The following is a 12,469-nucleotide window of genomic DNA, read 5'->3' on the forward strand; positions in this document are numbered from 1 at the left end:
AGCTTACCTTGTCAAGGAGACGCATTTATTCTATGAGCCTCCTCTATGTCTGGGTCTTTTTGGCAACTGACAGATCTCTCTATGAAATTTAAGAGTCTCTCAGAGAAGAGAGACCCCATTTACTGTAATCTTTAGACCTAACCAAACTTGATGAACACCCTTTTACAAAGCAGACAAATATGGGCAGCTAGGTGGCGTAGTGGATAGAGCACTGGCCCTGGAGTCAGGAGGACCTGAGTTCAAATCTGGCCTCAGACACTTAACACTTACTAGCTGTGTGACCCTGGGCAAGTCACTTAACCCCAATTGCTTCACTTAAAAAAAAAAGCAAAGCAAAGCAGACAAATAATAATTAACATTTTTCTGACCCCAGTTAGATACCCTGGTTTCTTCCCAACCCACCCCCATTCCATAAAGCCTAGAAAATAAATCCCTCCTTACTTTTGTGGGGTCAAAGTCTCCTCCAAGAACTCTTCAATCTTGTTGACATCAGTCTTAACATCCCCATTGAATGTTAGAAATGGTGGATGGGTCCCAGGGGCTAGGTTGTGCAGGTCAGCTGGCTTTCTACAAAGAAGAGAAGCAGGTGTTAGTTCATATTACTCTATTTACAGTTTCAGGAACATATCAAACCTAAAATAAGATCAAGATTCCTTTATTGCCAAGCACCTTGGGTAGATTCCTTGTGTCAGACTTTTGGGACAATATGGTCAAGAATCACATAGGATAAGGAGGCATGGATGAGTTGCAATCTGTACCACTGGATTGACCTCATGAATCAATGAAACTAGAAATATATTTGAATCTAATACCCCATTCTCCCTTTGATAAAGGCAAATTTTATGTGGAAGGGGAAAAGAGATGAAAAAGAACATGAGGAGATGTAGTGTTATAGGAAAGAAGGCAATGGTATATAGTGGATAATGGATAGGGTTGAGACATAGGAAACTTGGATTCTAGTCAATGGTTGGGTGGCCACCAACTAACTGTTGTTACCCTGAACAAATTACATCTCTTCTCTGAACCTTGATATAATGATTGATAAAATAAAAAAAAATATTTCTAAGGTCTCCTATAGTCCTAACATATTATGCTTCCATAGTCTATGCCAAGAATGTTACTGAGAGATAATTAGGTAGTAAGCCCATACTTTAAATTCTACCAGAAAAAAAAAATGGCCATGGGAAGTCCATAAATAGGTGACTAGCTACAAGTTTAGCTTATGTATAACGATAGCTTATATATAACCATGTCCTTTTTTTCTTTGATATGTTATTTTGGAAATTAGCATATTTGGAGCACAGATATCATTTGCTTAACAGAAATACACTTAGCAGAATTTTGAACATAAAAAATGTACGAATTGTGTAACAAATGCATCCCCAGGGAATACTTTATCTCACACAGAGAGAATTTAAGATCCTTTGCTGCCATTTTGTCCAAGATAAAGTGTTCCTACTATTCACCCTACAGGAAAAATCTGGTAACTTCTGGTCTCACAATGATAAAGTCCTTTCCAAACTCACCAACTAATACTGTGATATGCTAACAATCCCTAAATGAGAACACCAGGCATTGAGACCATTACATCGAGGGGGAAAAGAAAGATCAACAGAGGCATACTAGACATTAGTTCATAGACCACATGTCCCAGAAGACAATGAGGCAAACACCCATTAATAAGCAAAGACGGGACATTTCAATCCTTAGTTTTATGTGCTATTATCTTTTCCCAACCAGGGATTATATATTTGACTCATGTGGTATTACTGTTTAAAGATGTCTAAAATGGTACAGTAAGTTAACAAAGGAGTTACTTTGTTAAAATTGTTTGAGGGTTAGGTAAAGCTAAATATTTAATGATTACTATACCTTCAAGGAAATAATATCTAAGGTAAATGATCACACTGTAAGAGCACATGATATTCTTCAGTAACTTCATTTTTATTTGGTTACATACAGGACTATGGGATTTGTTTTTGTTGTTTGTCCTTTGTTCTAAAATATGACCATTGATATTATGAGGGTAATGTCTTGACTTGTGTGTGAATTGGCTATGAGCAGGGCAGAGCCATGCAAAGTCATCTGCCGTTTTCTGTCCTCCAGAGTCATCAAAATCCAGTGGCAAGACAAAGGTCAAGATGACTGGCTACGGCCTAAGATAGAGTGAGACCATAAGATTTGGATTTAGAAGGGACCTTAGAGATCATATTAAGCAATTCCTTCATTTTGTTGTTGTTGTTGAGTTGTTTAAGTTGTGTCTGACATCACATGACCCCATGTGGGATTTTCTGGCCAACGATACTGGAGCGGTATTGAACAAAGGAGGAATATTCCCTATGGCAGGTATTCTTAATCTGGGGTCCACAACTTGTTTTAAAATATATTTTGAGAACGGTTTTGCAAAAGAATTCATTTTAATAGTCCTATATATTTCATTTTATGCACTTAAAAACATTATTCTGAGAAGAGTTTTATAAGCTTAACCAGACTGCCAAAGGATCCATGTCATAAAAAAGGTTGAGAATCCCTTGCCTTAAGGGAAAGAATAAGGTTGGAAAGGAGGGGAGAATCCATATGAAGGATGGCGAGTTCAGAAAGTCCCTCTCCAAATATACTCTTTGTAAAAGGGCAGTTTTTAGGGGCCTTAGCAATGGGGAAAGTGGCAGTGGAAGGGTTGTAAAAATAAGAAGGGAGTACTGGAATTGAGACCAACCTGAAGTCAATTAAAATTCTAGAGAGATCAATTGGGGGTGGGGGGGTTGGAATGGGGGAGTAAGCAAGGAAGAATTTCAATTACATTGCTGTTCCCATACCATTTCTAAAATATACACACTCTTACCAGCTGTGTTTTGTGGCACGCCTTCTGAAAGCATTTGAAAAATCTCATTTACTTAGTTTCTTTGTTTATTCTGTATGTGTTCCTCACTTCAGACAAATAAAAGGGCCTGTTTAGTTTCACCTCCTTTTTCTGAGAGCTAACGATAAAAGTCAGCAATTCTTCAGTTCCCAGAAACCAAGATGAAACACTGTTCTTATTTTTCAATAATTAGCACTTTCTGCCTGGAAGACCTAGAGATTTGGTGACTATAGAGAAGTTGTTGAAGTTGTTGTGTTATTTTCATTTGTGCCTGACCCTTTGTGACCTCATTTGGGGTTTTCTTGGCAAAGATACTGAAGAAGTTTGCCATTCCCTTCTCCAGCTCATTTTACAGATGAGGAAACTGAGGCAGTGTTAAGTGACTTGCCCAGGGTCACACAGCTAATAAGTTGATGAGGCCAGATTTGAACTCAGGAAGATGAGTCTTCAATACTGAAGGCCTGACACTCTATCCACTGTGCCACCTAGTTGCCCCGACTTAGAGAGATGGGGAGGTACTCTTAAAATTAGTGCTGTCAAACTCAAATAGAAACAGGGGACACTAAGCCACATGTAAGGATCCCTACTGCCCCATATCAACTTAGAAAACCACATATTGACATTATCTATATTCTATTGTATTATTATTTATTTTTGTTAAATATTTCCCAATTACATTTTAATCTGGTTCTTAGAGCACTTAGGAGTATCTTGGTGCATATAACTTGCAGGCCCCTTGTTTGACATTTCTGTTCTAAATGGCTTTCTCCTTAAGTTCTTATTTGGACACGTGAGCAGAAACCTGACAAACTTTGTAAAATATTTCATCAGATGTGTCCTTACTGATCTCGCTTTCCTTGAAACTTTTCTTGACAAAGTTTAAATAGAAATGTCCTGAAATATCATTTTAGCTCTTTCTTACCCACATCAATAACAGCATAATAGGTGCAGCATTTCTAACACTCAGTCAATTTATTCAGTGACTGTATCATGTAAGAGGTACCATGAGACACAGTCAGAAACTTATTCAAGGAGCTTCTGAATTAGTTGAAGAGACAAGACAAACAAACAACAGCACACTTGAAAAGCTAAGTAATAATGCCAACTCCTTGGGAGGAAGTATGAGAGTGGAGATCAGTGGAGGCTTTGAGTCAGAGGGTCTAGGTTCAAGTGTTCTCTACCCTCTCTAAAGACAAAGAAATACTAAGTAGAAAATGAATGGGGTAGACTGCTGGAGCAATAGAAATAAGAAGGTAAAGTGAAGTATTCAAGGAAGGCTTCCTGGAGAAGGCAAGATTAGATGCAAGGCATTTTAGGTGGTTCAGAAAGTTAAATTACCCCAAAAATTTACATTAAGTAGAATTAAAAATTATTAGATTAAATTATTAGCATTATTAGAAAAATTATAAAAACAAAAAGTCAAGGATATCAAAGGAAATAATGAAAAAGTATAAAGGAAGGAGGTTTAGCAGTACCAGATTTAAACTATGTTATAAGGCAATAATTATCCAACTGTCTGGTACTGGCTAAGAAGTAGAAAGGTAGATCAACAGAATAGAGTAGACATACAATTTACAACAACAAATAAACATTATATAAATTATACAAACATTATATAAACAAAATAAATCTTGTATCTGACAAGTGCAAAGACTTAAGATTTGGAGAGAAGAATTCATTATTTGGTAAAATTGTTGGGAAAATTGGAAAGCAGGATGGTATGGCAGAAACAGGTCATGGAACAGTATCTTATACAATTTACCAAGATAAGGTCAAAATGGATACATGACATAAAGAGATTTTTTACAAGAAAATTAGAAGAGCATGGAAGGTATTACTTTTCAGACTTATGAATTGGTAAACAATTTATGAATAAACAAGAGATAGAGAGAAAAGTTAAGCATAAAATGGATAATTTTGATTACATTATATTTAAAAGAATTTATATAAATAAAACAAATGTAGCCAAGATTAGAAGGAAAACAGAAAATGGGGGTGGGGGACTGGAATTTATAGCCAGTTTATCAGATAAAGGTTTCATATCTAAAATATAGAAAGAACTTTGAAAACTTGTCTGTTCATATCCTTTGACCATTTATTAATTTGGGAATTACTTGCTCTCATAAATTTGACAATGAAGAAATCAAAATAATTTAAAGTCATATTTTTAAAAATGCTCTAAATCATTATTGAGTAGAGAAATGCAGGTTAAAACAACCTTGAGATATCATTTTATACCTACCAGATTGGATAAAATAACAGAAGGGAAAGTGACAAATGTTGGAGAGGATGTGGAAAAATTGGGACACTAATTCATTGTTGGTGCAATTGTACAATGATCCAACCATGATTTTGGAGAGTAATCTGGAATTCAGTCCAAAGAGTTATTAAACCACTTATGCCCTTTGACCCAGCAATACCACTACTAGGTCTTTTTCCAAAGATGATTAGAGAAAAAGGAAAAGAACCCATATGTTCTAAAATTGTTTATAGCAGCTCTCTTTATGGTGTCAAAGAACTGGAAATTGTAGGGATGCCCATCGATTGGGGAATAGCTGAATAAATTGTGGTATATGATTTTGATGGAATACTATTGTATTGTATTGTGCTATAAGAAATTATGATCTTAGAAATTATCTCAGGGGCAGCTGGGTGGCACAGTGGATAAAGTACCGGCCCTGGATTCAGGAAGACCCAAGTTCAAATCCAACCTCAGACACTTAACACTCACTAGCTGTGTAACTCTGGGCAAGTCACTTAACCCTCATTGCCCCACCAAAAAAGAAAAAAGAAAAAAAAGGGAAAAAAAAGAAATGATCTCAATGATCTTAGAAAAATATGGAAAGACTTACAAGAAATAATGAAGAGTGAAATGATCAGAGCCAAGAGAACACTGTATACCATAATAGCAATATTGTTTTAGGAACACCTTGGAGCGAATAAGTTATTTTGCCTATTATAAATACCCAAATTAACTATAGACATATGAAGAAAGATGCTATCTGCATCCAGAGAAAGAACTAACAAATAGAAGTATGTGTAGAATAATCTTACAAATGTTTAGACACACATACAATTTATGTCTAGTGGCAGCCATCTCTCAAGTGGGGGGAAGGGGAAGAAAAAAATAAATGTCTACGATAATTTTGCTGTATATTTGAAAGGAATAACAAGCCATGCATAGTAGATTAGCAGTTTCATGTACAATCATCTTTTTGTTATTGTATTATATTATGGAAATGTTTGTTTTATTCCATAAATTAAAACTAAAATGACAAAAAAAAAAGAAAATAGAGGGATGAACTTAGACTCTGAAAGAGTCTTAATGCTACTTTAGACATTTATTAGCTGTATGATGCTTGACAAGTCTCTCCATCCCTCTCAACCTCAGTTTCCTCATTTGTTGCTGCTGCTGCTGTTGTTGGTTCTTCATTTTCAAAGACGACCAGTGTAAAAATGGGGATAATAATAGCACCCAGGAAGCTAGGTGGCAAACAGGATAGAGCACCAGGCCTGGAGTCAGAAAGTCTCCTCTTCATGAGTTCAAATTTGGCTTTAGACACTTCCTAGCTGTGTGACCCTGAGCAAGTCACTTAACCTGCTTGCCTCTGTTTCCTCATCTATAAAATGAGTTGGAGAAGGAAATAGCAAACCAGTCCTGTATCTTTGCCAAGAAAACCCCAAATGGGATCCCAAAGAGTGGGACACAACTGAAAAATGAGTGAATAAGCATCTATGTCCTAGGGCTGTTGCCAAGAGCAAATGAAATAATAGGTATAAAGTGTTTTGTGAATGTTAAAGTATTATATAAGTGCTAGTTATTTATCATCATCATTATTCTGAGTGTTGAATTATATGTAGGATTTGGACAAACCAAAAAGAGAGGGCATTCTAGGTGAGGGGAATATTATATGATGGGAACGAGCAAGGACAGTGAGTAATTGCTTGGATAGAGAATTTATGTGACTACTAGGAGATTAGCTTGGAATCAATGAGCTTGTTCAGATCTAGAATATGAAAGGCCTTGAATGTCAGTATATAGAACCTGGAAGTAGGGAGCCAATGAAGGTTTCTGAGTAGGACAATGGAATGATGCAAGTGGCATTTTACAAGAATTACTCTTGTGGCAGCATACAGGATAGACTAGAAGATGAGATTGAAAGCAGATTTGTCAATTGCTTCCAATGGGGAAACTAATATAAGAACCTAGGCTTAAAGAATTAAGATCTTGAATCATAATGTATACAGCGAAATGAAAAGGAAAACATGGTAGTAAGAGATATTCTGAAGGAAGAATGGACAAGACTTGGTGATTAACTATAGATATGATCTTCAAAGGAAAAGTTAAAAAATAATTTCCATCAAGAGATTAAGGTGCTGGAAGACTGAAAGGAGAAGACAAAAATATAGGTGAGCCAGTCAACAAGCATTTATTTAGTATTCAGTGTGTACCAGGCACTATTCTAAGTAAGATCTGGGGATACACAGAAAGGCAAAATACAGTTTCTACGGGTGTTTTTGCTTATTCAGGAAGTTTTCATCTTTGCCTCTCCCATTATTAGAGCTAAAGTGAGGAGATATAATTGCAATTTCATAGGATAGGGGAATTTTGGAGTATGAAGGAGGAGGCAAGGGGCTGGTGTATGAGACAATGGGATAGCTAGAAGCCAAACTGAGGGCTGTTAACAAGGCAGCATAAAAGACAGGAAGTAGTTTAGATAGCATTTGTGGCTAGTTGTCTTGGATGTGTGCATGGACTGTAAGAGTCCTCAGCTTGGCATGAAAGGAAGGAATAACAGGTGTAAATAAATATGGTGGTCTACAGAGATCTGTATGGTAAGTGAAATCGAGTCAACAAGCATTTGTTGATAAGGTGCCAGGCTAAGCTCTGATAACTGTGGAAGGCTGTGTGTATGTGTGCCCTGGTGTGTTGATGTATGAACATGTGCGAACCTGTGTGCACATACACACAGAGCGCACACAACACCAGTACAGAGTAAGCAATGATGAGAGTTTTGTCAATCTGTCTAAATATGGCATGTTTGAATTATGAACCCAAATTAAGCTCATCTCTAGGTTCTTATTTACGAAGGAGAGTCTGGAGGTAGAGAGGATTAAAGAACCTTGGGCTTTATGTGATTTTGGAATATCCAAGTGAAGAGTTAAGTAAACAGATGGAAGTTTGCAGTTAGATATCAGGAGGGTGGTCAAAAACACTGTGCTGTTATAATGACCAAACTTGCCCCTGAAGTAGAGATGAGAAAATTCTTCTCTTTCGGTCAGAGATTAGAGGTGTGAAATATTACAGATACTGTCAGGCTCAGTTGATATTTGCTAGCTTTGCTGAATTGTTCTTTCCTTTTCATTTTTTAAAAAAAGGGATGATGTGTTGGGTAGGGGAGGCAGAAGAGATAAATTTGGAAATCTAGGTATTATAAAACCAAGATATATTCATATAATATATGTATAAATATATATATAAAAATGCATGTGCACATGCATATGTGTATAAATATACATATATACATGCAGATATATATACACATAGATACCCTATATATACATACCACATATATGCATACTATATATCTATATATTAATATATCCACATACATGCCCATACACACACCTATACATGCACATCAGTATATGCATGTGCATGTATATGGATACATGTATGCACATGTACACGCACACATATATACACATGTGAATGAAAATAGGGATGTTAAGACTGAAAGAAAAATGACCTGATATAAAGACCCTAGAAGAATGGATGAGCTCACTGAGAAAGGGAGTGCAGAGAGAGAAAAGCAGAAAGCACTGAACCTCGATTTATAACCTCACTTCCATCCCCAAGTTAAGAATGTGAGTTAGGGGCAGCTAGGTGGTGCAGTGGATAAATCACCGGTCCTGGATTCAGGAGGACCTGAGTTCAAATCCAGTCTCAGACACTTGACACTTACTAGCTGTATGACCCTGGGCAAGTCACTTAATCTTCATTGCCCGAAAAAAAAAAAAAAAGTGAGTTAGTGAAGAGACAAAGGAGTGGTCCACATAAACGGCTTCATTTTCCTTAAATCTGGTCTCTTTATTAGAAGGTGCCTGAATATCTTATAACTAGCGATCAAAGTATATTTTTTAAATGGCAGCAGTCATATCACACTGAGAAATAAGGGGAACCAACGCTTTTTCTCTAAAAGCTAATAACCTGTAGGGAATTCCAAACCCATGAACCCACTATGAGAAAACAGCATGGTTTTCATAGCCCTGGAAATTCAAACTCTCCAATCTACAATGCTTCTTGAGATGTCCCAGGCTAAGAGCATCTCCCTTCTTGAGGTGTTTCACTCTCCTAAGCTGTTCTACATGTCAGTGCATATTTCTGTTACCTTTTCAGGTCCACAGTGGTGACATTGAACACAACCCCTTTCAACCACAGGATCATGAAGAGACGCTGAGAGAATGGGCAGTTCCCAATGCTTTCGCCATCTGATCCAGCCTAGGGGAAAAGAAACCCAAAGTATTTCAATCCAATGAACATTTATTAATAAGTGCATGCAGTCTTTTAAGTGCTGGAAATGCAAAGACAAAAGTGAAACCTTCCTGCTCCTCAAGATGCTAATAATCTACTGAGGTAGCAGTGAAAAATATATACAAAGTAATTTCAGGGTAGAGATAAACTAATAATGGCCATATCTCCCAAAGGAGACAATACTTGAGTTGAAAGTTGTGAGGCCTCCAGGAAGTTAAGGTGAAGAGGAAGAATATCCAGGCATGAGAGAGTCACCTGGACTAACTGTGGAGGTAAGAGAGGGAATGTCCCATATGGAGAAACAGGAAGGTTACTAGCTAGACCTTAAATTGCACCCTAAAGGACATGATATATGTTTAGATAGGCAGAAAGGCAGGTGGAAATATAGGCAATGAAAGAGGAAAACCTGAACAATAAAGCAAAAGTTAGAATGATCATGGCATGTGTCAGAATGAGTAAACAAACAAAAACAAGTAAAGAAAACCATTCAGATTAGGGAGTATAAGCACTCACTCTCTCCCTAAATATGAAATATTACTGAGTAGGCCCCTGGCTGTAGGAATAATACCTTTGCAGTAGACAGCATTGTCTTCTGCATCTCGTTTTAAGTACTACACTGGTAAGAGTGAGGTATTTCAGGAAAAATTAGTTTCCAGAAGGAAAAAAAAAATGAGATATTTAAACACCATTTAAAAAAAATCAACTTTTTGAAGGTAAGATTAGCTAATGATGATAAGTTATTTAGGTTCTTTTTTTTGTGTGGGACAATGAGGGTTAAGTGACTTGCCCAGGGTCATAGAGCTAGTAAGTGTCAAGTGTCTGAGGCTGAATTTGAACTCAGGTCCTCCTGAATTCAGGGCCAGTGCTTTATCCACTACACCACCTAGATGCCCCTGAAAACAAACTCTTTGGCCACATCACAATGATCTATACCACCAATACTATATTGCTTTGTGGGGTGGATATTTTAAAAATTATAAAAGTGCCCAGATTTGAACGGTTGACCTGGACTTTTTGAAAATGATTTTGATATACCCTTGAATGAAAAATGGAGCTTCATTCATCAATGAACTCTACTTTTCCAGTCATCAGGACTTTAATCTTTGTATAGTTTTGGCCATAACAATATTTCTTCTTTATTCTTACAAGGAATTGCAAATAGCTATGTTTTTTTCTGGTCTCACTTTTCTTCCAGCTTCAAGAATTTTTCGTCACACTGTAAGGGAATTGCTACCAGCCCCTTTTGACACTTGGCGCCCTTGCTGATCTGTGTTTATTTCCTGTAGTTTAATTAGGCTGTCTTACAGAAAGTTCTTGACTCCATATTCAGTTTATGACCCCACTTTCTTTTGTGCTTCATTGTGACTGATGCTGTTTCACTGTGCACATGAATGATCTTTGAAATGCTTGACTTCCCCACACCAAAAGCTGCTGCAATATCTCTAACAGTCACTGAAGTGTGCTCTTTAAGAGCTACAAATTTTTGCACATTTTCTTGGAGTAATATCCACAGCATCCACTTAACATGAAAGATCTGGAAGAAGAAGGCACCTAGCCTATTGGGTCACTAGGCACTGAGGCCATGAAGACAAGTGGAAAAAATAGTCCCTGCGCTCAAGGAGTTTACATTCTCTCCCTTCCTCTCTGTCTCTCTCCCCATCTCTCTGTTGGTCACCCCCCTCTCATAGAGTGTTATTGTTGTTTAGTCATTTTCGGTCACATCTGACTCTTTCTCGTTTGCCATGTCCTTCTCTAGCTCATTATACAAGTGAGGAAACTGAGGCAAACAGGGTTAATTGACTTGCCCAGGGTAACACAGCTAGTGAGTGTCTGAGGCCAGATTTGAAACCAGGTCTTCCTGATTCCAGGCCTGGCACTCTATCCAGTGCACCACCTATCTACCCTAGAGATAGAATCATTTGGCCATCGTACAATGATACATACCACCAATACTAGCTGGTATTTACAGGTGCTCTTTAAGGTTTTCATATTGTGTATATAGACAGAGAAGGAAACAGAGAGAGAGAAGGGGATGACAGAAAGGGAGAGGAGACAGAGAGAGGGGAGAGACAGAAAGGGGGGAACAGAGAAAGGGGGAAACAGAGAAAGGGGGAAACAGAGAAAGGGGGGAAACAGAGAAAGGGGGGAAACAGAGAAAGGGGGGAAACAGAGAAAGGGGGGAAACAGAGAAAGGGGGGAAACAGAGAAAGGGGGGAAACAGAGAAAGGGGGAAACAGAGAAAGGGGGAAACAGAGAAAGGGGGAAACAGAGAAAAGGGGAAACAGAGAAAGGGGGAAACAGAGAAAGGGGGAAACAGAGAAAGGGGGAAACAGAGAAAGGGGGGAAACAGAGAAAGGGGGGAAACAGAGAAAGGGGGGAAACAGAAAAAGGGGGAAACAGAAAAAGGGGGAAACAGGGGGAGAAAGAGAGACAGACAAAGAAATGGACAGAGAAACGGACAGGGATTTATTTATAAGAGGAACCAGTCAAGAATTACCCAGGATGAGAACTGGATAAGATGGATGCACAGTTGGAGGGAGTACCCAAATTATATAGTTATTTCTCACCTGACAATTCCACACTCACCTAGACTTAGAGTTACTATGGAAAACTCAGCCCTGTTCCAAGGTTGGGAACGTCAGTGAAATCAGGAGCATTGTAACTCGGTCCTAACCAAACTAAGCAACCCCAACACTTCTTCATTTCTCACTTCATCCTGCTCCTGAGTAACTAAGTGTGCATGGGCTCTATTATATGTGTGAGGATAAGATGACTGGGCATTGTATGTCACCCACAGAGCTGTACTTCCTGACAGGTCCTTATTCTGCAGAGCTTACTCAGGCTAGACCACCTTTAATTTTAATATCACCCCAGCTGGTGGAATAGCTGCTAACTTAAAAGTGAATTCATCATGTGTTTCTCCAAAGATCACTGCAAGAAGCCATGGCCAGATATGGGGGCAGGGGGAAGAGTTTAGCATAGTGCCTGACATATAGAATGTACTAATAAATGCCTGTTCCTTTACCTTGCTATGTGCCCACGGTGTGTTAGGTCCTTTACAGATATTATCCTAT

At 38.0% G+C, this 12,469-nt stretch overlaps 1 protein-coding gene across 1 annotated transcript in view; it reads right to left on the reverse strand.

The window, feature by feature from the left end:
• CLIC5 (chloride intracellular channel 5) overlaps window positions 1-12,469 on the reverse strand; it is a 135,929-nt gene that overhangs the window by 66,349 nt on the left and 57,111 nt on the right. Inside the window, exons 2-3 of the mRNA XM_044000908.1 lie at window positions 9,253-9,362; window positions 442-567 (exon numbers count right to left, since the gene is read on the reverse strand). Coding sequence (XP_043856843.1) covers window positions 442-567; window positions 9,253-9,362 — 236 coding nt within the window. The remainder of the gene's footprint in view (window positions 1-441; window positions 568-9,252; window positions 9,363-12,469) is intronic.

The sequence above is a fragment of the Dromiciops gliroides genome, chromosome 4 (genome assembly GCF_019393635.1).
Source record: "Dromiciops gliroides isolate mDroGli1 chromosome 4, mDroGli1.pri, whole genome shotgun sequence".
NCBI lineage: Eukaryota > Metazoa > Chordata > Mammalia > Microbiotheria > Microbiotheriidae > Dromiciops > Dromiciops gliroides.